Here is a 27,953-nt window from a genome sequence, read left to right on the forward strand (position 1 = left end):
TTAAAATAATTAATTGTCATATATATATTAATTACATTCCATGTTCGAAAACTCGCCAGGCGTTATCCGTACGTTCGGGTTTGGCCTAGCGCATAATGTAATAATCGGAGATTACTCGGGGATTAATCGGGGATTAATTTTGAGTTTAATTTTGATTTTTAAAAACATTTATATATAAGTAGGTGTTTATGTAACAAATAATATGAATTGGCGTAGTCTAGTGGTAAGTATCAGATTAATTCTCAAACATGTCATGAGTTCGAATCGCACGTCACTCAATTTTACTTATTTTCATGATTTTTTTAGTGAAGGGCATTTTTGTAATTAACTCTTCATCTTCTTCACTAAAGCAATTAGGGCTTCTGCAAATATTTTCCGCGGCCGCCATGGATTTTCATTTGTTCTTGTGCTTTTTTTTCACGATTTACACTCTAAACTTGTAGATTATTCATAAATATATCGATTTCGGGTTTCAAAAAGACAAAAAACGAAGATTTTTTTCAAAATTCTGCCTACTTCTCTGATTTGGTCCAAATCGAAATGCTTGGGCTCCGCCGAACGTTTAATCGCCGCAAATCCGGTCGCCGCAGCCGCGTTTTAGGACATGGATTACATTAGGTTATTCCGTAGATTTTATTTAAGAAAATAATATATAATAATTTTAAGTTGATAAATAAATGGTCCATAATGGATATACTATATAATACTTCCTCTGTTTCACAATAGATGATGTTTTTGAAGATTTTGTTGTTTCAAAATAGATGATGTTTTGATATTTTTAAGTTATTTTTAACTTTATTGAAAACTGTGCAATCAATTAGATGTTGTAGTTATTTTGTAATTGGTTGGATGATTTTTAAATTTTATTTTTAAAACTAATTTTTAGAGAAAAGTAAATTTCTTAATCTTTATGCACTAAGGAATAACATCATGTATTATGAAACGGAATGAGTATAACATTCCCTAGAAATTTAATTTTGAACTAAGAAAATTCTCAATTGATTCTCAAACCGCCACGTAAAAAAAATTAACATTCCAATTATGTGACAATTCAGCATAGTATTTTTTTAATTAAAAACTACGTATTATAATTTTTTAAATATGAGATTTTCTAAGCAAAAAGATATAATAAAATGTCTTCATTTGCAGTCTTTCTGCTATCACTCTCATTTAAGGCTTTCATATATAATTATATAACAAAATTCTGTCAGAAGTGGGGTTTGAACCCACGCCCTCGTACGAGGACCAGAACTTGAGTCTGGCGCCTTAGACCACTCGGCCATCCTGACTTTGATGACACTATGAAGCAACATAATTTATATATATGTATTTTGAAAGGACACCAAACGCGTAGGCCGACAAATCTTCATTTGATAGCGCATGGAAACATTGGTGAAGAATACGTAAAATATTTATATAGGAAGAGGTCAACTACAAGTTTTGTTCTCATGACACAACACCCACCAATAGCACAAACACAAAATAAAGTTCTAGAAAAACAGCAGTTTACAAGTAAAATCGAGAACGAGATGGGATCTAACACAACTTTTAGACTACCATTTCACAACACAACCGACGAACACAGCTCCTAATCCTTCTTCTTGTCCTTTGATGGCCCCCTTGGGATTTTGCGCAATACCTTGGCGTCCAACACAGCATATTGCTTCTTCAACTCAGCCATTGCTTTCTCACCATATGAGTCTACTTTGTCTTCGTACTTGTCGTAGACAAGAGGAACAGTGAAAAGTAGAACCAAAGCTGAATCAAACAGAAGATCAATCAAGAAGCCAAAATCCAACCATTACCATTGTTTGAATACAATATGTGTTAAAGAAGGTAGAAGCAATGGTATATGTTGTTACCTATGTATGCCAATGTCAAGAAACTACAACATCCACCCAAGATTGATAGAATCCACAACCCGAACAGAGCCTAATTTGATCACAGACAGTAGAGTTATAAACTTATAATCACGATGAGACATTGAGAGAACAGATTTAAAACTTACAGAGAGGAATTTCTTGAGATCCCTTCCAGATGCAATCTCGTGAAGAGAGGAGAACCCACGGTTGATTTCGATTCTGAGCCCAGATGCAAGCTGAAGAAGCGGGTCCTCAGGGATATGCACTTCAGGAATCTTTGGTGGAGACCTGAAAAAAGAATGTAACGAGTTGGGTTCAAATAAGCTTAACCTGAGATACCATGTGAAGCCAGCAAGCCACTTTCATGAGACTAAACAATGAACTTACTTGCGAATGAACATGGTGGCATTAGACCATAGAAACAGCGCAGCGAGAGTGACGATCATAACGTGACACAGCAGAGTGAGAAGATGATACTCCATGAGTTCAAAGAGCACCCAGGCTACTGTGGCACCACCAAGCACACCACCTGACATCTTCTTGTTCTTCCACATGAATATATCAGCCGCTGCAAGTACAAGCATCCTACCAAATTAGGGTTTATAAACAACAAAATCAACAAAGCTCTTAAGCTAATGCAAGAGTCTCTGTGATAATCTATGATGATTCAATCTAGCAAAATCAAACATCCTACCAAATTAAGGGTTTATACGAAACAATCAATCATCTAGAAGGAAGCATCAAGCTCTCTAACTAGAAGAGAAACAAACGAGACGAGATCGGCGTAAACGTACGTTTTCCGCCACCGAGAACCTTATGAACGGGCCTCTCCCTGCCGAACAAACGGTAAACCTTCGATTTCATAGACGACGGAGAAGACGGTTTCTTCTCACTCTCGTCATCTGATGATGAAGACGAGCCACCTTTGTGGTGAATCTTCTCTGATACTTTGTCCATCAACGATCCTCTCTCTACAACTTCCACCGCCGGATCCAATTTAGGGAGAGATTCTTCGTGCTTGTGTTCGTCCGCCATTGTTTCCGATCGATTCGTGCAGAATCTAGCTTCCGATTCTAGAGAACAAAAACAAACGTTAAACACTGAGAGAAGGATCTCGAAGGAGGGCTAAAACGAAGTTTAACTCAATCTGAGCCGTTGAACTGGTTTGATCTGAGCCGTTGAATTGATAAACCTCTCCCTTTTTAAATTCGAGCGACGCTTGGGGAAAAGATAAAAGGCATGATTGTGGGGACAACTGAACATTTCGTATTTTCCATTGGACCAAGATTTGACGCCGTCATTGTTAACGGCTGCTCGAGAGTTGAATTAGCCGTTCAAAACCACGTATATTTAACGGCTCCGTTCATCGAAGTTCGAACACTGTATTCTTCTGGTTATTTTGTAGCGTCCAGGTGTCGCGAGCGTGGACCATTATTCCGTTAAGCCACCATCCTTATGACACTTGGTACGATAGAAGCCATTCCTTTAGGTGAATCATGCTTCCATATCTTTGTCAATAAATTATAGTAGTATTATTCATTAGGAAGTAGGAACCGTCTATTACATCAATAATTTTACCATGAATAATTATCAGTATAGAAGAATTTGCAACCATCCTATAAGAATCTATATATAACGTTTTGTTATATTATGCCATAGATCTTTTACCAAATTATCTTCATGTTCTACATAAATAATCATAAATCACACGCTAAACTGAAACTATAGATGCATTAAAAAAATAAAAAAATTGAAAGCGATGTGTTATGGTTATGTAAGAACATACGCCAAACTGAGAATATAGGCCCAATGCGATGAGGTCCAGTTATAATTATCTCATAAGTCCAAAGAAGCCAGATGATTTAAACCCAGAACCGGAAGCATGGCCGTAAGTAAACCGGTATCTAACAGATATTGATAGAAATCTCGAGATTCTGTAATTTACCTTCTATTTTGAAGACGAACCAGAAATGTAATAGCAAAGAAGTTGTTGAGAAGAGGAGGAGAACGATTTCTCAACAGAAATTTTTTGATTGGTGAGAAGTAAAAGATTTGAATTCAAATATGTGAATCCTAAAATTGATTGACGCATTAGACTGAGACTAGAGAAGAAAAGGTTGTGATGATAAAAGTTTCGAATAAAGGAATTAACTGAGTTTTTGAGATAGGTTTCTAAAAACGATAGAGTTGAGGTTTTGTAATGGGATTTGGAGGCATCGAGTTATTGAAGTAGGATGGAGAGAATCACTGGGAAGAATATCCAGTTAGATGCCACCAAGTTTAATTTGGTTGCTCAACTTTTAATAGCTGTATCATTTAATCTATACTATTATTTATGAGGTGAATTTGCTTATAAGTCAATTTTTTTTTCATTTTTTTAGAAAATTTTGATTAGTTGTGATGTTTTAATTAGTTTTAACTAATAATTTTATTTATTTGTTATGTTTTTAATTATTATTTTGATTTGGTAATTTTAATTTTCTTATATGTCAGTTTCTCCGTGATCTTACAAATCAAAATCAATGAGAAAATTATCAATATAATCACGCATTCGAAAATTTAAAATAAATTAAAAAATTAAAATTTTTATACATAAGATAAAATTATTAATAGAAACTCTTAACTAATACCAAAGCAGCTGGTTCACAATTAAAAATGATTTTCCATTAATAAAAATAGTAGTTAAAAGGATAAATACATACCATACGATAATAACATATGTAACCTAATCTATTCTACTATATTATAAATAATAATAAATATATGATAGTGAGCCTTTTTTCAAAAAAAAAAAAAAGTATCCATATAAGTTTCAAACACGAGAAAATCTATAACTTAATAAGACATTCACGTTTTTCTTCTTTTAAAAAAGCAAAATAAAAATCATTTTTAATTATATATAAAAATTCATTAAGGATAAAATTAATATTAACAACTAACTTTTAACGTGAGAGCTCTGTTGCAAAGTGAATTTGCTTATGTGTCAATTTCTCCATGTTTTTAGAAAATTTTGATTAGTTGTCATTTTTTTATTAGTTTTAATTAATTATTTTACTTATTTGTTATGTTTTTAATTATTATTTTTTACCTGGTAATTTTAATTTTCTTATATGTCAGCTTCTCCGTGATCTTACAAATCAAAATCAATGAAAAAATTATCAATATAATCATGCATTCGAAAATTCAAAATAAATTTAAAATTTAATTTTTATACATAAGATAAAATTATTAATAAAAACTCTTAACTAATACCAAAGCAGCTGGTTCACAATTAAAAATGATTTTCCATTAATAAAAATATTATTTAAAAGGATAAATACATACCATACGATAATAACATATGTAACCTAATCTATTCTACTATATTATAAATAATAATAAATATAAGATAGTGAGCCTTTTTTTCAAAAATAAAAATAAAAATAAATATATGATAGTATCCATATAAGTTTAAAACATGAGAAAATCTATAACTTAATAAGACATTCACGTTTTTCTTCTTTCAAAAAAGTAAAATAAAAATTATTTTTAATTATATATAAAAATTCATTAAGGATAAAATTAATATTAACAACTAACTTTTAACGTGAGAGCTCCATTGTGAAAAATCACTTTGCAAATAATAGTATAGATCAGATATTAATGAATCTTAATAAATAACTTTATTTATTTAGATGATAATTTATCATTATATTGGAAATAATTAAAAAATTTATAATGATATTATTATAGTTAAGCTTATATTATATTTATTTTAGCTATATTGAAATATTATATATATGTATATTTATATTATATTTGGTTTAATAATATTAAATCGTTCTGTTTTACAATATATATCACATCATATATAATTACTCATAAATTTAAAACGAATTTCATTAATTTTATAATAATTATTATCTAAAAGATTCTATATTATGTATCTAAAAATATTTTACATCATAATATTTTAAAAATAAATATAACCCTGTATATATTTTTATGTATATATGAATGCTTTCAAATTTATTTTACTTGACAAAGATGTTTTATCAAAATAAAAAAAATTATGTACATACAAAATTAATATATATAATCATTTTAAATATTTGAAATACATGAAATAATGTATTCTAATAGTTTTTGAATTGATAATAAATTTATTTACAAATTTTTGTAAAATTATTAAGTCCGCAAGTGCGGACAAAACACCTAGTTACTTAATAATAAAACATAAACTTTCTAAAAAGAAAAACTTTTGTAATGTAGATATCAGTTGCAAATAAAATGGGTCAATACATTAAACAAATAAAAAGTATAGGGACCAATCACCAAATTCCGAGAATGCGTCAAACAGACAGACAAATCAAAGATTCGCACGTGCGTTTGAACTTCACACGTGCCGTAACCAGGTAGGGCCCACTGCACCGCTCCTCCTTTGAAATATTAGGAAGATGAAATAGCCGTTCTAGGGTTTACGAATCGGTGTCTTCTTCACCTACATAACTCTCTCTGATATCTTCTCCATAGACGCCGGTGCGACTATACATCCGTTTTCGTCTGTGTGAGAGAGAAAGAGGGGTTTAGGGTTGTTGCTAAGATGGACGAGAACTTACTGGACGACATAATAGGGCGGCTACTGGAGACGAATAACGGGAAGGCGGGGAAGCAGGTAAAGCTACTAGAGGTGGAGATACGGCAGCTCTGCTATGCTTCCAAAGAGGTGTTTCTAAGCCAGCCTAATCTCCTCGAACTCGAAGCTCCTATCAAGATTTGCGGTATAATATCACCCAACAAAGATACACTCTTGCTAGCTTGATTAAACTTGCATTTTCTTATGTAAAGTGTTTAGCTTTGTAACTATGTTGTTGAGGGAAGCTATTAGGTTTACTTTGAAATTTATTTGTGTATGGGTGTGTTGTTGTTACTTCAAGTAATGGTTTTTTGCTGATTTTGTCTACTGAAGATGTGACCTTTAACTTTTTCAGTCTCTGAGAAACCATTTTCCTTAGCTCTGAAGAAGCTTCATTTGATAGTTGTTGAACTAGGTGTATGATACTTACCTTTTCATAGTGCCCTCTTTCCTGCTACCATAATTGTTGACAATTATAAATTTATATGTTGATGAGCAGGAGATGTTCACGGTCAGTTTCCAGACCTCTTGCGTTTGTTTGAGTACGGTGGCTACCCTCCTGCTGCGAACTACTTGTTCCTTGGGGACTATGTTGATCGTGGTAAGCAGAGCATAGAGACCATATGCCTTCTCCTTGCCTACAAGCTCAAATACAAGCTCAACTTCTTTCTTCTCAGAGGCAACCACGAATCCGCTTCTATCAACCGTGTCTACGGTTTCTACGATGAATGCAAAAGAAAATACAACGTGAGACTGTGGAAGAGTTTCACCGACTGCTTCAACTGTCTGCCTGTTGCTGCTCTCATTGACGACAAGATCCTCTGTATGCACGGTGGACTTTCCCCTGATCTCAAGAGCTTGGATGATATCAGGCGGATTCCTCGTCCTATCGATGTTCCTGATCAGGGTGTTCTTTGTGATTTGTTGTGGGCTGATCCTGAAAAAGAAGTTAAAGGCTGGGGGGAGAATGAGAGAGGTGTCTCATATACTTTTGGTGCCGACATAGTGGCTGAGTTCCTTCAAACTCATGACCTTGATCTTGTTTGCCGAGCTCATCAGGTAAAAGCTAGAACCACACTAGAAAGTGTATCTCTTAGATGTCTTATGCAAGAACCAGTTTACATAGTTATTCACTAAATCAATTTGTTGCTACTGATATTGCAGGTTGTGGAAGATGGATATGAGTTCTTTGCAAATAGACAACTTGTGACGATATTCTCTGCACCCAATTACTGTGGCGAGTTTGATAATGCTGGTGCAATGATGAGTGTTGATGATAGCTTGACGTGTTCGTTTCAAATCATCAAGTCAACTGAGAAGAAGATAAGATTTGGATTCAACAACGTTTCTAGACCAGGAACCCCACCACATAAGGTGAAATACTTTCCCCATATGGTTTGTCGGTTTCCGCAGTATAGATAGATATCAGGTTGATATGTTAACTTCTTTTGCAGGGAGGAAGAGGTGGTTAAGACCTTTGTATCAGTGGGGGAATCAAGACGAGAATGAAGCTGATGTGTTCGATTTTTTAAGCTGTAGGCTATTGAGGCTACAGTTTGGTTTTGCTAGGTTGTTTTTCTTTGTTCTGTTTGATTGAAGCAAAATTTTGTTATGTTTGATTGTTTTGTAATGATCACAACATTTTTCAACTCTAAGGAAGTTGGGTTTATATCTCTCAGTTAAGATCACAATGCTGTCATGGAGAAGAGTCTCGGGAAAAGAACAAAACAAAAAACTGTTAACGTTTACTCATAACACAACACAAATTCAAGCAAAAACCAAAAGACACTTATGTTTAAAGATTTGTCATAATTTTTGACAAAGAAACAGAACAGAGGATTTAAAAAGATGGTCAATACTCCCACTTCTTCAGCTCCATGCCATCTGGTGGAGTGCTCTCCACTTTCTTTGTCCCAACCTCTTTCCAGTTTGTAGACAGCACCGTCCCATTGGACTCTGCCTGTCAAACCCAAAACCATATATCGTCAGTTAAAAGAACAAAGAATAAGTTGTTAAGACAAAAGAAGAGATAGGTGAGCTTACAAATGATTTGTTCATGGCTCGCCTCATGTCCTCATCTGCACTCTGGTATATGTCGCTGAAAAACTTGTTCATAGCTGCATCTCCATCTAGCTTCTCATCCTTCTCCTGCACATTCAGAAGCCATAAGCAGAAATAGTATGAAGTAAAGTAAAGCCAAGCTTGTGGAGCTAAAAGAGGAACCTGTTTCTTCACTTCAGCTTCCAGCTTGTCCCAGTCTTTTCCCGGCTTAGAGGATGGGTACACCGGCCTCTGAGACACTGCTGCATATGAACATAGAGTTACATGAGAATAGGGTGTTTTAGGTTTCACAACTAGAACTAATAAAATAAACACGAAGATGGTGTCTTCTGAAATGAACTGCAACAAAAAGGTGTAAAGGGTTAAGAAAAAAACCTGATGCAACATTGGGTTTAGGCAGAAGAGCTTGCCCTTTGCCATATTCAAGGGAGGCCCAAGTGACTATCTCTGCTTTTGCGAGACGGATCTCAACTTTGGTCGACAATACCTCATATCTGCACTTCTCTGGTATTATCTATATAACATCCATGAAGAATGATTTAGTAAGACAATGAAAACAAAATCACACAATTCAATTTTTCAAATATATATATACCTTCCCGAACAATCTTGGCTGGAAATGATAAGCTTCTTCTCCAGCAACATCAATCACAACACTCAGCTGCAAAAAAAAAAAAAAAAAAAAAACAAATAGATATCTCAGATCAGTACACATTCATCTGATGAAAGTAATGCATCATCTTGTGGCAGGATACTCACAATCTGGTCACCAAACTCTACATTCACGTTCTGCTTTGGTATCCCTTTAGCGAAAATTGTCACCACCACTTCTTCTGGCTTCTGGTAGAACTCGTGCCTGTTGAAACATCGAGTTTGAGATACTCATCGTTCCAAGAAAATTAAAAAAATAGGAAAGAACACTTCCAACAGCTAAACTACCTGAACATAGGTTTGGCAGGTGGTGCAGGACTTGGAACAGGAGGAGCATCAGCTGCGATTGCTAGTGGTGTTGTAGAGCTTGAAGGCAAAGTCGGTGGCACCTGTTGAACCAAATCTTTCTCTTCTTCTGAAAAGACATTAAAAGATTATGTTATAAATCCAAGATTAGCAGCAGATGATAAATGTTGAGAACCATTTATAGCACATGTTCTCTTAAGCTAAGGAGTTGATGTGAAAAACCTGCAATGAGAAGGTTGCATTCATCTATCATCTTCTCAAACTTGGATTCATTTGGTGCAACGGAAGCGCCCTTCTCAAGAGCTGCTTTAGCAGTAGCATACTCTTCTAGCTTCATACAAGCAGTGCTGCAAACAGAGTATAATATGAGAAGATAAAAAAACATCAAAGTTAATACAGAGAGACGATGTAGATACAGAACAGTATGGGAAGATAAGACTATAGTTACAATCAAATTTAAATATATACAATAAAAGTGGTCATTAAACTTAATACAGAGAGATGACGACAATATCATATCATACCCCTTTCTGAGATAAGCTTTGGCCAAAGTAGGCTCCAACTCGATGGCTTTGTTGGCATCTGCAACAGCTTCTGCTCTCACAAAAGACAAAAGTGTTAGATCAAAGAATCTAACAAGTAGTTCAGTTCTTCGCTAAGGAACACAGACAATAAAACTTTTGAAACCAAAACCATAACTAGATTAGCTGTTACTAGTCTTTGTAATAAATAAGCAATTCCAAAAATTGAAGATTACACGGAAACCCTAAAACTAAACGAATCGAACTTGGTTCCACTATGAACAGATCGAATTACATAAAGACAGGAGCTTTTCGGTGTTAGGAAGAGATTATTACCGGTGAAGTTAAGGAGTTTGATGTTGGCTTGAGCACGATCGGCGAAGAAGGAGGCGCAAGAGGGATCCAAGTCAATGGCTTTGGAGTATAAGTCAGCAGCCACATCGAAGTCGTCATCTAAGAACGCCTCTTTAGCTTTTTCCGCTAGTTCCTTCGCCATTGAATCACTCTTTTTGAGGATTTGAATAAGACAAGATTAGAGACAGAAGAGCCCCGAGATCCTCAGACTTTATTGTTTCTGAGCCTTAGAAAAACCTTTTGTTATTAATACTCTGTTAGGTCTTTTAAAGCATCGTTGATGAGATTCAATCTCTTAACCAATATGTTGTTAAAAGGAAAAATCTATTAACCAATAAATCTTATATATATATAATAATATAAAGCTTGGTTTTTCAATTGCACCACATGTCAAAAAAAAAAAAATTAAAAAGAAAAGAAAACGTGATAGCAATTTTCCTTTTTATAAGAATTTGATGATAAATATGATATTATAAATTATTTTGTTAATAAGAATGAAAATTTCCTTTTTACTATTTTTTATAATGAATATAATATTAAAAACTATTTAATTGAAAAGAGAATTGTAAAAATAATAATGATATTAACAAAAACTAATTGTAAAAATCCTTTTCAAAGTATTTAATAATTATTGTAGATAATTATCAGAAATATCAAATTTAAACAGAAATCAACACTAACCAAAACAATACTGATCACATGTCTTATTAAAACCCAAATACAAAACATAACTAATATATTTTCAAATGTTTTATTACAACTTTTTGATTTCTTTTTAATTCTTTACTTTATTTAACAATAATAATTGAACATCGATCTGACATAATAAGTATCTCTCACTGTTGAAACCTCAATCAACTTCAACACACAATTATTCTGTGTGGTTCGTTTGTTAATAGCTATCTCTCTAACTTAACGCAAGTAACAAACAAACAAAGAGAAGATTCGACACAGAGAAATTTAACCAGTTCAGAGCTTCAATATAAGCTACTGTATAAGCTACTCTTACATCTGGGCTAGAAGATTCTGGCAATCCACTATATATTCGACCCCACCACCGAGCTAAGGAACAATCAGCTTTTAATTTAATGATGTAAGAAGAAGAAAAAACATTACAAGATTATTATCAAGTCTAAATTATCTGGTCGATTTATTCAACACTCTCTTTTTCTCTTTTTAACACTCTACATCATCTTCTCTTTCTTCCACCTAATTATTCAACACCCACTTTATTTTTAACATCTACAATAGTTTTGTTTAATAAAATTCAACCCCCTACCCCACCATTTTTTTAAATCATCTTATTATTCTTTACAATTTAATAGTTACATAAATAATAATTTCTAGTATAATTAACATAAATAATTAAAATGACATATTAAAAAAATACATTTATATTTTTAACTATTTTTAAAAATATAATATTTTTATTAAACAAATAAACTTATGAAAATTCAAATACACACGATGTAATACAACAAATAAAAACACACAACTTAATTGGTACAATAAACTCAATTCAAAAACATAAAAACTCTTAAACCACACGTAACTTAAAGTCGTTTTAATTTTGGAACATCCCGAATTTTGCCCATATGTGTGTTGACTAGATCTGCTTGCAATTCGTGATGTACTTTTGAATCACGTAATTCAGATCTAGCACGCATATGATTTGCAAAAACGGGTAACACCTCAGTCGAAAATGGTTGTGGTGTACTAGAACCACTTGCCTCAGATTGATCATAATCGGTCCAATGTTGAGCATATGTATCTCGTTCATCTTCAACAATCATATTATGCAATATGATACATGACCGCATGATGATAGCCAAATCGGCTATATCCCACATGCGAGCTGGTTCACGAATGATTTTGAATCGAGCCTGTAAAACTCCAAATGCACGTTCGATGTCCTTCCGACATCCTTCTTGATATTTTGCAAATAACTTGTCTGGCTCACTTTGAGGAAGTCGGATTGATTTGACGAAAGTTGGATAAGAAGGATAGATACCATCAGCTAGATAGTATGCCATGTCATACGGACGTTGATTCAGGAAAAATTTCACTCTAGGAGTATTTCCTTGTTCAACATCATCAAACACCGGAGAACGATCTAGAACATTTATGTCGTTTAATGTGCCTGGACATCCAAAAAATGCATGCCAAATCCATAGATCATAAGAAGCAACTGCTTCAAGTATAACAGTGGTGGTTCCCTAATCTCCTCTAGTAAGTTGACCTTCCCACGCCGTTGGACAATTTTTCCATTCCCAATGCATGCAATCAATGCTCCCGATCATCCCTGGAAATCCCCGCATCTCACTGACGTGCAAAATTCTTTGAAGGTCATCTTGAGTTGGAGCTCTAAGATACTCGTGCTCATACAGTTGTATGACTCCTTTACAAAATCGACGCAAGCACTCCAATGCTGTAGTACCTCCTATTTTGATATATTCGTTGACTGCATCAGCCGCAACACCATATGCTAGCATTCGCATGGCAGTAGTACATTTTGCTAATGGAAATATACCTTCTTTATAGGCTGCATCAACTCGCTGGGTGAAGTAGTTGTCATTGCTTGATAGGTCTCCAACGATCCGAAGAAAAACATGTTTTCGCATCTTGAATCGCCGACGAAATATTGCATCATTATATGTTGGTTGATTCGCAAAGTAATCATTAATAAGCCTTTGATTTGCAGCAACATGATCTCTTTTGAAGTATTTTCTCTTGCTGCGAGGTGTTTATTCTTCAACAATTTTTTTTCGACGCTCTCTAAACCGATTAACGATGTATCTCTCTTCAATTTCAGACTGTTTTTTGTAAGCTTCAATATCAAAAGGAAATTCTGACGGATCCATTGATATTTTTGTAAGCTATGATTTGTGTTGTTGGTACATTTATGAAATAAAGAGTCTCCATTTATAAAAGATCGAGTGGCTGAAATTTTTGGACTTCAAACCAATATTAAAATGACATAATTAATAGATAAGATTAGATTCTCTCACAAAAGCCAAAAGTCACGGATTGAATACAAACAAAACTATTAAAGTTGAAAAAGACGTACCCATTATTAAAGTAGAACGAGACAAACACATATTATTTAAGTAGAAAAAAACAAACACACAATATTAAAGTAAAAAAACAAACACACATAATTAAAGTAGAAAAATACAGATTATTAAATCATAAAGACTTGACATCAATTAATTTCCAAATAGATCGTGGCTCAACTTCTCCAACAGCTGTTTGTTCTTGTCGTCGAGTTGCTCTTTTTCTCTTAGCTTCATGAACATCTTCATCTTCTTAGCTTGAGTCTTTTCTTTCACCAATTGGTTTGCCTCTTCTTGTCTCTTGGCTATTTTGTCCAATCGTTCCAATTCCTGTTCTTTGAATTGTTTGAATTCATTCCACTCTTCGTTGACCATCTCCAAAGTTACACCGACGTTTTTCTTTTTACCTTTTTTTTTGTTGCGTCTCTCCCCATTGGACGAACACTAGATCCGACAGAGTTAGAGTCACTTGCATCATTTTCGCGGGATCTCTTAGATCCACTACTTGAACCACAGTTTCCTCCTACCTGGCTACCATACCGTGGTTGATCACGGAGAGCATGCCATTCTGACATTAAATTGAAATGTTCATTCTTACCACCTGAATATATTTCATGCGCTTTTGCTAGGACATCATTCTCCGACCACCCACTTTGTTGCATACGCGTAGCATTATCGTACGCACCAACCCATTGGCTCAACGTTTTGCTCATATAGTTGTAATGGTTTCTGCACGAAGCTCCATCTCGTGGAGGATTAAATGAGCAATGCTCATTACAGTACTCAACAATTTTTCCCCAATATGCTTCATTTTTTTGGTTTCTGCCAACAACACTATCAGTTCCATACTTAATCCAACCACTAATTAGCACCAAATTTTGATCAGTGGTCCATTTCGGGCTTTTGCGGCGAGCATGAGTTGAATCTTCTTCATTTTCCTTTCGAGTGCCTTCATTGACAGCGCTCGTGACACCAAGACCTATTTGTGTAGAAAATTCTGGAAATTCGGTTGTTCCAATATTTGGTACAACATCATTACCCATTGAAGCTGAAGAAATAGGAGGTCTTTGAAATAAATTTGGCATCACCGATCCATAATATGGAGGATAGTTTGGAACAGATGATGGCATAAAGAAATTTGGTGCAAAACCATAATTTGGTATATTTTGGGGTGTGTTTGAAGGTTGATTTTGAAAATGATAGTTGTTGGGATTTGGATAGTTGAAAGAAAAATTTGACGAATTTTGAGTGTTAAATGGATTATTATTGTGATCCATTTGCAAAAGAAATAGAGTTTAAACACAATTTTTTTTAATTAAATGCTAATACAAAAATTATAGTGAAAGTTGACGTTTTTTTTTATGTATCCAAATGAAGTGAGACTAGTCTCTTTTTATAGATCATAAAAAATCATGAATTTTCATATAATTTTTTTATATATAAAAAACGATTACTATAAAATAATTGAGTTTTAATAATTGGAGGAGATAAGAATCCCAAAAGAATTTGATCAACCAATGAAAATATAGAAGCTGATTTAAAGAAGATAAAATTTTGTTTTTCTGTGGAATGGTTGCGTGAATCTCACTTGCTCAACTTTCTCTCCATTCACTTGTCGCCACGTGTTTCTGTGTCCCCACTTTTTTAAAATTCAACTGATTGAATTTATTCAACTGAATGTAATCCACATAACAATTTTGTTTCATTCAACTAGGCCATTGCAAGCATTAAACTGTTGAATCTAAAATTCAACTAGCCCATTGCAAGTAGTCTTAGGGTAACTCCTAACCCCAATAGAATATTATTTCTTTCTTTTATTCAATAGGAATATTTCCTAATTCCTAATTTCTTTCAATTTTGAACCAATATTATCCAACAAACTCTAGATTGAGTCAACAAACATCTTCATAGTGATTGCACTTCGAATCTTTACAGTGGCAATGTCGAAGCTATCTTCAGGCTTCAGTCACATTCGACAACTCCAAAGCACTGTTGAACTTGTTAACCGGCACAACCTTTGTCAAGACATCAGCCGGAGGTTGGAATCTTCAGCACCTCCACCTCACCACAAGCGATCCAATCTCTGATAAAATGGTATTTCTTCGTCCTCTCATGATAGACTTTAAACACACTAGCAAAAATATGTATATATATATATATATATATATATATATATATATATATATAGACTTTTGTTTTATGGAGCCTATAAAAATGGAAGCATGTGATAAATATTTCATTAGACTTGTCCCATGACCGACCTTAACAAAAGGATAACTTATCCATCAAGGGATAGTATTATGAGACTTTCAGCTTCGTGCTCATTAAAGATAGGCCCAAATACTTTACATGAAGAGAGCCAATAACGAAATCATTAGCAATCAAAGTGGTTTTTTATTGGCTAGCTCAAAACCACTTTGATTGCTAATGGTTTCCTTATTGGCTCTCTTCAACCCAGTGTGAAATAGTTGAGTCTTGTCTTTATTTCTGTGGAGTCCCAACCACCCTGCGAAATTCTCATGTGTCTCATTTATGTCGTGGAGAGAATAACCACCTCAATGGAAGAAGATCATGACATGTGAGGTTCCAAGCCCCTCTGTATAATTTCGGTGGTAAACTGGTAATGAATATGACCAGTGGTAGAGGCATAACATATTTTTGCTGGGGGCATAAATATGATATTAAATGAAAAATCTCTTAAATTAAAAAAGATTACAATTATTATTAAGAAAAAAAACTTACAAACATATTTTACGTTCAGCCATGGTTTGGAACTTTTTTACCACTGTTTCATTTGTAACTGATGTAAACAAATCTTTTTGAATAAAGCAAACAAAACAGTCACTTAAAAATTGGCCTCCAATTGAGTTGCGCAAAACAATCTTCACAAACTTCATTGCAGAAAAACATCTCTTTACAGTTGTCGTAGCAACTGGTAAAGTTAGTGCTAACTTCAAAAGCCTGTAAACTAGAGGATGTGCAAGATGCGTATGTGTTTCCACCATCAAACGAGAAAGATCTCCAAGACTTTCCAAGTTATTAAATCGGCCATCCTCTCTTATATTATCAATGTATATGTCAAGCTGCTGCTCAAAAGAAAAACGCTAAAAAAAAACTAAAATCGTCTAATATAATTCAACCAATTTTATCAGCTTATCATTGTCAAACAACTTGAATGATTTTGTAGGACTTAAGGAAGCCATACAAATAAGGAGTCGGGTGTTTACCTCAGTAAAACGATCAAACTATTGGAGCCGCAGATCCAGAACAACATTGAAGCAACTAATCTTATAATGATGTAAATTGGTTATGTTGCTTTTCTATCTTTGCATCCTTGAACCAACAAAATCGTCTTCCGTCATGATCATTTCAATATCACTTTTGTTACAAAAACGAAGAAAGTCTCACAATCAGGGAGTCCCATCCATGCATCATATCTAAGCTTATGCAGTTCTCGCTTAGTTGATTTGACCAATGAAACATCATTCAGAATGTCTTCATCTTTTTTTTGCAAAGCTATGGATAAAATTTCCGTTAATCCCAAAATAAGGAGCATCAATTTCATATAGAAGACGAAATCAAAAGTACAAAAGACTTAATAAGACCATATGCTCGTCGTTTCTTTGATTCATTAGGGGCTTTGTTTTGTATATACTAAAGCACCTCAATAACAATTGAAACAACTCGACCAAGCAAACTAATGTCTTAGGATGAGAACCCCAACGAGTATTTCTGGCCTTGCAAGAGAACACTCTTGATTCTTCCCTTTTCCTGTGAAAATTTCACCATTGCTAATTCCTTTTTCAGTAACCTTACGGTATTTCTCTAAGTATATCTTGTCATTTGCAAGAAGCTCAAACTAAATTCAATAATCTAGAAATCATATCAAAAAATTCACCAACTTCAAAATGTTTCTTCGCGGCTGCCACTACAATTCTATAACCAACTGAAACTGATGAGAAAAGCAATGAACATAATAGCTTGAACTGTTTCCCTTAAAATCAAAGACATGTCACCCTTCATATTACTCGCTCCATCGTAACCTTGGCCCCTTACATTTTTCAAACCATCAATAGCTAGGTTAAGTGTCAAAGAAGAAGTTTCTCTTACATAAACCACACCAATAAATCTTTCTTTGATTGTTACGTTCTTATCGACAAAGCATAAAACAACAGCCATTTGTTTTTTGTGAGAAATATCAGCATATTCATCCACCAATAGACCATAAACACCATGAGCAATTTTTTTGATAATAGATTTCACAACTTTTTCTGCAAAACAATGCACAATATCTTTCTGAATCGGTGGAGAAGTCAATTGGTTATTTTTTAAAAAAGTTTTCCATTGATTTGTCTGTAAAAAATGTTATGTTATTAGTTTATATCAAACATAAATTAAATAAGAGAAACACAAATACTTTAAAAGTTGACATGATTCATGACTCACCAAGTGAAAGATACAAGTGAATTTTGTTTGTTTGATAAAAAAAGTGAAAATTGTAAGACTAAGAAGTCATGTAACGTACTATTTTTGTGGAAGCCCCCTTGGTCCAGTGTTTTGACTAAAGGTTCATTAATACTTCTACACCCGAAAGTCTAGGATTCAAACCCCAGAAAACGCAAATTATGCATATTATGGAGAAAAATGGTTACAAGAGGTCTTCAGCATTGTGCATGGCGTATCATCGAACATGGATCTCATAGGACCGCTCAGATTGACGCAGTCAGACGTGTATTCTCATTTGGTGGTAGAATTGTTGGCTGCATATCGTCTATGTAATATTTTTCAGCGTTGTAATAGCATAATTAATCGGACGTTAAAAAAAAAAAAAAAAAAAGAAGTCATGTAACGTGAAAGAGATGAGGTGAAGCACTTAGAATTTTTTTTTTTTTTTTGTAAAAAAAGCACTTAGATTTTTGGTATTAGGTGTTTCTATTTAGTGGGCTTTAAACAATATTATTTTCTGTGTGTTTTAAGTGGGTTTAAACCCCTGTTCTAAAAATCGGCCGTCTAGGCGCTACGCGTCACTTTTCCGCCCCGATTTATGCCAAATCGGTTTAAAAAATTGGATATCCGATTTTTTCCGCCTAAACCGCCTAAATGACCACCTAGCCGCCTAAATGACCGCCTAGCCGCCTAGGCGGCCGCCTAATCTATTTTTTATTTATTTTTATATTTTTTTTTTAATTTTTTTTTTAATTTTTTTTTTTTAGTTTTAATAATATTTTTATTTGTTTATTTGATCTAAAATTTTATAAATATCATTTATATTCATAATTTTGATGAAAATTACACTATATTAAGTTTATATATATTCTATTTGTGTGTTTTATACAATCTTAAACATGAAAATGTATTAATGTTATACACAATTAAAGATTAACATGTTTTATAATATAGTAAACCATCTAAAAATTCTGCCCCGCATAATTTCTGATTAATCCCCGATTTTCTCCTTAGGCGCTAGGCCCAACCCGACCGCCCGACTAGCGCCTACCGCGTTCCGGAACAGGGGGTTTAAACAAAGGTGTGGGGCAAAGAAAAAAAAATTAGAGTAGGAACATATAGATTGGACTTTAATAACTTACACTAAATATATATCTTGTTGGGTTCAATGGCCCCCATCTTGTTGTATGTGGCTCTGCCGAATATAACATGAGCTTTCTTAATTTCAGTAAGCCTGAGATTCTGAGAACACCTCTGTTGCTAGCACAAATAAGTACGTGCGCAATTGGTCTCTTATAACGTTTAAGTTCCGTTTCTGCTTCATCTCATTGTTGGCGGTTTTAGCGTTTTTAGTGTTTAAAAAGCTATCTTGTACTACAAGAAAGTGAGGTAACGATCTTTCTTGTTACCCAATTTATGTTTTCTTCTTACTCATCCCCATTCTAAGGACTGTTTTGTTCTCAGTGCTTCCACTGTTCTAATTGGGTGTTTTTTGTTTGCCGTAGAGACATTAAACCAAAATTTATTTGATCACTTATGTAAAGTGAATAAAGAATCAAATAACGAGTAATGACTTCATCGCATGTGAATAAGTACGAGGACGTATATGGGTTTTGTAGCGAAAAGAAAACCTAAAAGGCCCATTTATCGTGCTCCAATAATAACTATTTTTTATTAATATAAAATGGCAAAAATATGGATAAAGAACCACAAAACAAAGGAGATGCGGGCTATCGATCCCCATACCTCTCGCATGCTAAGCGAGCGCTCTACCATCTGAGCTACAACCCCATTTGTTATCAATTTTGATTTTAACATAATATAACAAATATTTAAAACGCATATTTTTTTTGTACATCATGTAAATTTAAATCTACGCTTTAGTGTTTACCAAGAGGGATCCATCAACGTTTCTTGTTTTAATATTCCAATCATGTTCTTCGACTAGTTGCTGAATCATTTACTTTTATGAGACCATCTCAAGATTCCTATCAATCTAGTCAATAGTAATATAAATTTATATAATACCGCCATTGTTGATCCATTTCATTTTGCAGTCCTTATCTTTAGCCGCCGGCTTCAACTATACTATGCTTTATCTTTTAGAGAAAATATTTTTATATAACTAAAAATCTTAGGATCTATATATATACAGTTATACTTGTCTATGTATGTTCCACATCTCTAGCTTTCTCTTTTCTCACTCTATCTTCAATGGGTCTTCCGACAGATTTTAAGGAGCTTCAGATTCCAGGATACGTACTTAAGACGCTTTACGTCATCGGTTTCTTTAGAGACCTGGTCGATGTTCTTTGTCCTTACATCGGTTTACCTCGATTTCTAGACCACGAGATTCTTCGACCGGACCCGATCAGACCCGAAACCCTCACGACGGTGAGTCTTGCTGACAAGATTTCCCCGGTGGTTCGTTTCTCGGATATTCAGACCGATCTTGAAGACTGCTGCACGGTGTGTCTCTCTGATTTTGAGTCCGATGATAACATCAGGCAACTTCCGAACTGTCGACATGTGTTTCATGATCATTGCTTGGATCGTTGGATTGTGGATTGCCGCAAGATGACTTGTCCGATTTGTCGGGATCGGTTCTTACCGGCCGAAAAATAAGCACGGGCGGGTCCGGTTTGGTATAGTGATGAATGGGAGATACATACTAACGGCGGGCTTTACTTTTCTGTCGGCAGTATCTGATTTTGCTGTGTAATTCCACTAAAACTCTGTATCTCTAGTGTAGATATTAATATCCGATCGATATTTTCAACAAAAAAAGGAAAAAATGTAACACAAAAAATTTGTACATTGCTACATTGATTTGTATTAAAAATCTGGCCTATTAGATATCAGGAATATAAACAATTTTTTTTAACAAAAAAATACCAAAAAGGCACTAACGATAATACGTTTTGTCCCTCTGTGTGTGTGTTTGTGATTCATTTTATCCTAAACTTTTTAGAATAAAAAAAGTGATTGCTCTGCTTAACACATTAAATTTCTGGAAACTCTAATCTAACAATACTAAAAAGAGAATATTCTCCGCTCTAAAGCTATCCACGTCACTATAAAACATGTTCTTTGACTCACTGAGAAACTTTCTTCCCAAATCTGTTATTTACTACCAAGTTAGAGAAGCTATGATATCCCTCAACTTCTTCTACGCTCATGTCGACAAGAAATAAGTAAAAAAATATTATTACCCTTTCATATTGAAGATGGAAAGCACTTTCTAATGATTCAATAAAATAAATAGTGCAGAAGGAGAAGTCGGGGACGATGTTGGACGAAGACACACAGCTCATGGAACAAAGAGGAACCTAATCCAAACTGCTTGATCTTTACAAACTAGCTTGAGATGTATCGATCCTGTGCCTTAGAGATATAATGGGTTCTAAGCTGGCAACACTCTCCTCTCTCCATTCTTAACACGAAGAATGAAGAGCAAGTTTGTTGTGACTCCTCCAGCTAATGTCACAGAGACTCTTCTAAGTAAGAACCCCATACTATGCTCTAAAAGTCAATCTTTACCATAACATTAATGCATTGTGGCTTGATGAAGGTACTTTCCTGCAGAGGAGATCCCGGTTCAGTACGGTGGTAACGAAAGAGATGATGATACCAAATTCACCAACGAAGCTGTTTCTGAAGTTGTCGTTAAGCATGGGTCATCTGTAAACATATATTTCCCAGCTTCTGAGGTAATAACTTAAAAAACAAACTCTTTTCTTGTGTTCGGGAGTTGTAAAAGATCTATAGCAATGTTTTTGTTTAGTCATTTTCTTTTTAAATCAGAGTTTATTTCCAGATTGTTGAAGACTTAATTTTTTTTGCATGGGTTCACTGATAAACCCGAAACAATTGCCAATAAATTCCATGTAGAGACAATGGTGCCAAGTGTTATCATTAATCTTTTTTTTGGACAAATTTACCATTCATCTTTTATTCACTAATCAATTCTTGAGCTTGAGACTAGAGATTTATTTCTTTCTTTAATACAGGAACAAGGTGAAATCAAAGCCTCTGAAGATGATACTCAATCTTCAAAAGTATTTGTCAAATTAATTACCGGCGCTAAATGACGTGGGACGGGGGAGTCTAAATAATTTAGCAATGCGTGTCCCTGAGCTTCGGCTGTTTCTATCCATTGAATACATGGCCGGAGGATGTAATTCTTGCTGCCTTTCCGGGGCACATGGTAACCATTGCAGCCTTTTTTAATCTTTATTTTAGGTTTCTAATAAATATCCGCTAAGTTCCGTGATTTTTAAGCTTTTAGTTCTCTCTCTCCTGAGTTATTGCTGATCTATGGAAGAATCTCAGAAGAAAAAGATATCGTTTGGGGATAAAGTGATCTTTGCACAAAAATATAGAAAGATTAAATGTTTCCAAAGATTTTCAAGACCATATATACACATAAAGTTTATATATCAAAATCCAAGTTGGGAACCTTTTATAAATTATTTGACTTATAAATTAGCTAAGATACATAAAGAACTTAGAAAGACAATTGCACCAAATTTTAGCAAAAAAAAAAACATAAAAAAACTTGGGAAGACAATGTGTGAGACTTGCCAGCCGTCAAAAGTATTTAATTTTACACCATATATTGGAAACTAATCACTGTCAACTTGTTCCAATGGATTACATTTTTCAAATAATTTGTATGTTCTTTTTATAACATGGTACGATGAATAACTGGGCTCAAAACAACATATGTAGTTAGTCTAAAATTAAACACGAAAATTGGTAGTAATTACGATGATTGAAAGTTTGAACACATTTCATTGGTAACAGTTACGATGAAAAGAGTGTAAAATGGAGACTCAAACACATCATGGAGAGTTGTTTAAGGATTTAGACTTAGACCACTTCTTCAAATTATATTCATTCAACAACAATCTTCATAAGTAATTTGAAAGTTGTGAATATTAAACTAAATCCTCGTCATATATAAATTTTTTAAAAACACCAGATTACAACTTTAAAATAAATAACCAAAGGTAGAAACTAACATAAAAGTAAAGACTAATCTCTTTGGGACGAGGCCGGAATATCTTAATTTAAAGAGTTGTTATTAGTTTACATGATTTAAATATAAAGTTTCGGTGATGGTTTATTTTTAAAATTGTCTTAAAACTGGTTTGGTCTGTTATAATTTTTATTTATAATGTATTTTCATGAATTGATTTGGAGAACAACATTATCTTTAGTTTGAATCAATTTTTTATTCAATTTAATTTCTGTTATGAAACTGTTCAATATGGTATTACAACTCAATAATTCTAAAGTTAAAACAAAGTTTAAATCGGTTTTAAATTTACAATTGTTTTATACAAAACCTAAATTAATAAGATAAATGTATTTTAAAGTATAACAAGGTTTAGTTAACTTTGACTCATCTTACTGATCATTCTATATATGATTTCCTTTAATAACAAATTGTGAGTTAAATTATGTGAAATATTTTAGACACAAGGCAATTAATAAATTTAAACAAATTTAAATTTCTTACCAATTTCATAGTTTAAAATCGACTGTAGTATATATAACAATTTATATTCAAATGTTATTGTAATTTTTTAATTTAATTAAACCTTATACGAATACCCCAGACGTAGCCTAGGAAAAGCCCCTAGTATAATCTAATAAGTCAATAAATATAAAAAAGTCAGCAACTATAAGATATTTCACTTAAAACTACAATTGGTTCTCTTGTAGGTTATTAATGGGGTTCAAACCAATTAAAAAATTTAAAAATCAAAAAGCAAATAATTGTGTTTTTTGCAGTAAGATTTTGGAGAACCGTTGTTAAAACTCTTGACTACACATGTGCATCTTTAATTGACGCATCTTTTTATAAACACAAAAATTAAATAAAAACTAAACTATTGTTAAAGTATTAATATTTTTCATCACTAAAAAACTATTGTGAATATTTTACTTTTGGAGATTCTCTTATACTTCTTATTCATGGACATCGGCATTTTACAGCTTTAAAAAACATCAACGTTTTTCTTAAGATTTTTTTGGGTTGAGCCTATTCAGTTTAAGAAAAAAAATAACTAAATAATAAATATTTGCAAAGTCATATTATGTTTAAAAAAAAAAGTAAAAAAATATGGAAAAATTATAATAGCTTCAAAAAAATAAAGTTTTTTTAACATTGTTTACGCAAAACACTAAACTCTAAATCTAAAACACTAAACTCTAAACAATAAATCATAAATCTTTGGGTAAATCCTAAACTTTTGGTTAAATCCTAAACTTTTAGGTAAATCTTAAACCATATGATTTAGGGTCTAGGGTTTAGAATTTTCCTGACGATGTTTAGGGTTTAGTGATTAAGATTCAGTGTTTATGATTTAGGGTTTATGATTTATCCAATGGTTTATGATTAATCCAAAAGTTTATAATTTACCCAAAAATTTAGAATTTACTTAAAGTTCAGAGTTTTTTTTTTTGAAAATTAAAGTTCAGAGTTTACCGTTTAGAATTTCGTCCGCAAATCATGATGTATGAGAACAATAATATTAATCTATCTAAAGTATATGATAGGAACAATAATCCAAATATTGTACACATCCATAGGCCTACCGTTGAAAGTTCAGCCCTCAAGTGTTTCGTCTTGGAATTTTTCTCATTTGCCCAATGACGAATGAGCACTGACCAATTATTTCTAATTTTCTAATACTATCATAGGATTTTTCGGGAAAGTGTCGGGGAAGGAGATATCTATCATATAGTGCGCTGCAATTCTACGAGTCAAAAACTTTCTGGTTCGATATTATAATTTGGGTGTGAGTGCCAATTTTAAGAGGTAAAAAAAAGAGAGATATATAAGATCTGAACATGAGAAGGAGAAATTAAATGGGAAAAGAAAGGGAAGAAACGAAAGTGTTACTCTATCAAAGCTAGTGTAATAATAACTGTATATATACAGATGTTAATATTTTTAGTTATATAAATTTTTTTTTTTTTTTTAAGATAAAGCATAATATTCTTTTGTACCACAAACCGCCAGAGGCTTTTGTGACCCGCTTGAAAACGACAGTTCAGAAAATAAAGGACGAGGACTTTGCTGAAGGAAGCAGGATACTCATCTGGTAATCCTGTTGATAGTGCAGCTTCCCCTCCAGCTACCGGTCCTGCAGGAAGACAACCAGCTCCTGCACCGGCAGTCCCAGCTCCTGTGCCCGATCTGCTAAGTGACTTGATGGGATTAGATAATGCAGCAATTGTCCCGGTTGATGAACCCACAGCTTCGTCTGGGTGAGTTGTGACTACTTGAATGATGAAATTAAGTTCCGTTTGGTCTATTCCGTACATGAAGCTCGTTGAATCTGATGTATTTGTTGGCAGTCCTCCGTTGCCCATTGTCATGCCAGCTTCTACCGGTCAAGGTCTGCAGATAAGTGCTCAACTAACCCGAAGGGTTGGGCAAGTGTTCTACAGTATGCTCTTCGAGAACAACACGCAGGTGGTGGTTGATGGTTTCATGATTCAGTTCAACAAGAACACATTCGGTCTTGCAACTGCTGGACCTCTTCAGGTAAAGCCATATCTGAATGTACTCATATGTCTGAAACTTAAGGTCTGTAATTTTGAAACCTGACATCCTGTGACTTTACTGTTTTCAGATTGTGCCTTTACAGCCAGGAACATCTGCCAGTACAATGCTACCTATAGTCGTGTTGCAGAACATGCCTGCTGGGCCTCCAAGCTCGCTCTTACAAGCAGCTGTCAAAAACAATCAGCAGCCTGTTTGGGTACTTCAACGATAAGATTATACTTCATGCTCTTTTCGGTGAAGACGGTAGCATGGAACGTGGAACCTTCCTCGAGGTAACATAACATATTGTACAAGATAAACTTAAAACCAATGTAAAACCAAATCTGCTATAGATAGGGTTTGGAAGATTTGGTGTTGGTTTTGGTTCTGATGCAGCGCATCCTCACTGGTTTACGGCTCGGTTCATTACTAAACCGAGATAGAAATTATCCCCTTTCTTTACGTTGGCTTTGGTGTTTATCTTCTAGTTATTTGTTTTATTAATAGTTTAGATAAGTCCTAATGAAGTCGGTGTTTAGATTAGCTATTTAATAGAGTCGTCGTCTTTGTAAGGAAGGGACCTTTTACATTGAATTAATACAGAGCTTTTATAAAGTTTCTCTAATCTCTTGTTATCGGCATTCTTTGAATCAACGAGAACAAGAACAAAGCAGAGTTTGGGTATTCTTCGACTAAACAAACCCTCTTTGATCCTATCTAATCTTATACGCTGCGCCAGGTTCTCTGGAACATTCTGGTTTGTGTGTGTGTTTTCAGACATGGAGGTCGTTAGCAGATTCAAATGAAGTCCAGAGAGAGTTTCCAGGGATCACCATCACGAGCGTGGAATCAACTATTGATTTGCTCGCAGCATTCAACATGTTCTTCATAGCAAAGCGCAAGAATGGGAACCAAGACGTGATCTATTTATCAGCAAAGGTTCCGAGAGATATACGTTCTTGATCGAACTCACTGCGATGGTGGGCCAACCAGGTCTCAAATGCGCAGTGAAAACTCCCACTTCTGAGATTGCGCCTCTTTTCTTCGAAGCCATGATGATTGACAATTTTGCCAAGGTTTTCAGATTTTTTTTGTTGTTTCTTTATTTTGATATTTTCTAACGCCTGTTTAGTGTATGTAATAGATCTTCTGTTGTATTGCTCACTTTTCTTTCTCAAATACATATTATTGGCATATTTCCTTTTTTTTTTGGTAGAGTTCATAAATTGTATACATACTAACTTCTGTTGTGTAAGTATTCCTGTAAGTAGCGATATATCTGGTATATATCCATAAATAAGGTAAGCTACACAGTACTACGGTAAATAACGAAACCTCTTATATTTTGGTAAATAGCAAAACTTCTGGGGTATTTCATAAATAGCAAAAGCCACGGGGTACTTCAATGAATAGAGAAATATGTAGGATACTTTGGTAAATAGCAAAACTATTGGTTATTTGAGTAAATAGCCAAAGCTCTGTAAATAACAAAATGTATGGATGCTTTAGTAAATAGGGAACATTATGGGTTTGATCAAAAAAAAAAAAGAACATTATAGGTTACTTCACTAAATAGTAAAAGCTTTGGGGTACTTTGGTAACTAGCAAAAGCTTTAGGAGTACCAAATTTTATTCTATTTTTTAGTAAGTGTCTGGAAAATATATCATAGAATATTAAATTCACATATTTTTTTGAGAACAATTGGGCCTATATACCCCATCCTTAAGGGAATTAAGTAAATACCCGATTGAAAGAAAAACTAGTTCGGCCCGTACGTTTTTGCGTGTCCCTTCCCCAAAATATCCCTACCGTAAGCAAAGTGGAGGCAAAAAGATGAACAGGGATCGATTCGGCGTGATCTTCTGAAGTACAAAGAGCAGATACGCTTCTGACATATATTTACGGCCATTATCCGCCTGAAATGCAAATTGTTTTTCTTTTTTGTGCACAGTAGCAGCGGAAAACAAGGATTGTCTAACAGAAATCTCCTTGTATCGTATAATGGCTGGATTTAAAGGTTATCCCCAAATCTTTAAGGTTATCGTTGGTGTATTTAATGGAGTCCTGGAGAAACATAAATGTGAAGCAGACCTGATAGAGAGAGAACGAAACCTGTTAGAGTAAGATTGCTGCAGTTGCGAAGATTCTTTAACAGTAGTCGTTATCCCTTGTGTTTGAGGTAACTTTTTTTGGTTTTCGTTAGTGAGCATTAAATTTCTTACTTGTTAGCGTGATTGAATGAGTAATATTCCGCCTGGATTTGTTAACATTTACTCCATTGCTGTGAAAATATTTATTGATGGTTGAATGAGGCTGTCAGTTTTGGTTGAGGAATTAATATCTTCTATGGATGCAGATCTGACTTAATGGGGCAGTTGGTGAAGCTTGTTGTTGGTGTGTGGGAGGAAGTCGGACAACGTGGATGGCTGTTCTTGGAAGATCCGACAGAGCGTAAACACGAAGTCATGGTCCACGAGAACCAGACTTACGCAAGTGTCCTGGATCTTGTAAGAACACGCTAC

The 27,953-nt window shown here is 34.1% G+C and overlaps 5 protein-coding genes, 1 non-coding gene and 1 pseudogene across 9 annotated transcripts; 3 read left to right on the plus strand and 4 right to left on the minus strand.

Annotated features, from left to right (window-relative positions):
- Nucleotides 1-1,205: 1,205 nt before the first annotated feature.
- On the minus strand, nt 1,206-1,289 carry TRNAL-CAA. Its single transcript has one exon. It is a non-coding gene; the product is annotated as a tRNA-Leu (tRNA).
- A 104-nt stretch (nt 1,290-1,393) lies between these two features.
- LOC106328340 (reticulon-like protein B2) lies at nt 1,394-3,075 on the minus strand. Of its 2 annotated transcripts, XM_013766765.1 has the most exons (6): nt 3,005-3,075; nt 2,657-2,935; nt 2,250-2,430; nt 2,009-2,150; nt 1,863-1,932; nt 1,394-1,758 (listed from the first exon to the last, which is right to left on the minus strand). In XM_013766765.1, the coding sequence occupies exons 2-6, from the start codon at nt 2,895-2,897 to the stop codon at nt 1,589-1,591; spliced, it is 804 nt and encodes a 267-aa protein (XP_013622219.1). In that variant the 5' UTR covers nt 2,898-2,935; nt 3,005-3,075; the 3' UTR covers nt 1,394-1,588. The 2 variants fall into 2 exon arrangements, with proteins under 2 accessions (XP_013622219.1, XP_013622220.1); XM_013766766.1 differs by lacking the exon at nt 3,005-3,075 and having other exon boundaries at nt 2,657-2,969.
- A 3,230-nt stretch (nt 3,076-6,305) lies between these two features.
- Nucleotides 6,306-8,150, plus strand: LOC106335988 (serine/threonine-protein phosphatase PP1 isozyme 6-like). Its single transcript, XM_013774688.1, has 4 exons — nt 6,306-6,622; nt 6,977-7,536; nt 7,642-7,851; nt 7,932-8,150. The coding sequence occupies exons 1-4, from the start codon at nt 6,445-6,447 to the stop codon at nt 7,947-7,949; spliced, it is 966 nt and encodes a 321-aa protein (XP_013630142.1). The 5' UTR covers nt 6,306-6,444; the 3' UTR covers nt 7,950-8,150.
- Nucleotides 8,151-8,190: 40 nt separating this feature from the next.
- LOC106335986 (protein SGT1 homolog B) lies at nt 8,191-10,636 on the minus strand. 2 transcript variants are annotated; one of them, XM_013774686.1, is made up of 10 exons: nt 10,353-10,633; nt 10,020-10,089; nt 9,718-9,842; nt 9,478-9,604; nt 9,298-9,394; nt 9,134-9,199; nt 8,914-9,052; nt 8,701-8,780; nt 8,521-8,625; nt 8,191-8,437 (listed from the first exon to the last, which is right to left on the minus strand). In XM_013774686.1, exons 1-10 carry the CDS (start codon nt 10,510-10,512, stop codon nt 8,330-8,332), a joined length of 1,077 nt encoding a protein of 358 aa, XP_013630140.1. In that variant the 5' UTR covers nt 10,513-10,633; the 3' UTR covers nt 8,191-8,329. The 2 variants fall into 2 exon arrangements, with proteins under 2 accessions (XP_013630140.1, XP_013630141.1); XM_013774687.1 differs by having other exon boundaries at nt 8,202-8,437; nt 8,701-8,777; nt 10,353-10,636.
- A 1,298-nt stretch (nt 10,637-11,934) lies between these two features.
- LOC106330039 lies at nt 11,935-13,231 on the minus strand (annotated as a pseudogene).
- A 6,716-nt stretch (nt 13,232-19,947) lies between these two features.
- LOC106332345 (E3 ubiquitin-protein ligase RHA1B-like) lies at nt 19,948-20,534 on the plus strand. The gene has a single exon (XM_013770815.1). It carries the CDS (start codon nt 20,084-20,086, stop codon nt 20,492-20,494), a length of 411 nt encoding a protein of 136 aa, XP_013626269.1. The 5' UTR covers nt 19,948-20,083; the 3' UTR covers nt 20,495-20,534.
- A 4,353-nt stretch (nt 20,535-24,887) lies between these two features.
- Nucleotides 24,888-26,571, plus strand: LOC106334113 (beta-adaptin-like protein B). 2 transcript variants are annotated; one of them, XR_001268526.1, is made up of 4 exons: nt 24,888-25,150; nt 25,241-25,430; nt 25,519-25,723; nt 26,208-26,571. XR_001268526.1 is itself a non-coding variant. In XM_013772457.1 (3 exons), the coding sequence occupies exons 1-3, from the start codon at nt 25,095-25,097 to the stop codon at nt 25,660-25,662; spliced, it is 390 nt and encodes a 129-aa protein (XP_013627911.1). In that variant the 5' UTR covers nt 24,888-25,094; the 3' UTR covers nt 25,663-26,055. The 2 variants fall into 2 exon arrangements, 1 of the variants encoding a protein (XP_013627911.1); XM_013772457.1 differs by lacking the exon at nt 26,208-26,571 and having other exon boundaries at nt 25,519-26,055.
- Nucleotides 26,572-27,953: the final 1,382 nt, after the last annotated feature.

Source organism: Brassica oleracea, chromosome C3, assembly GCF_000695525.1.
Source record: "Brassica oleracea var. oleracea cultivar TO1000 chromosome C3, BOL, whole genome shotgun sequence".
Taxonomy (NCBI): Eukaryota; Viridiplantae; Streptophyta; class Magnoliopsida; order Brassicales; family Brassicaceae; genus Brassica; species Brassica oleracea.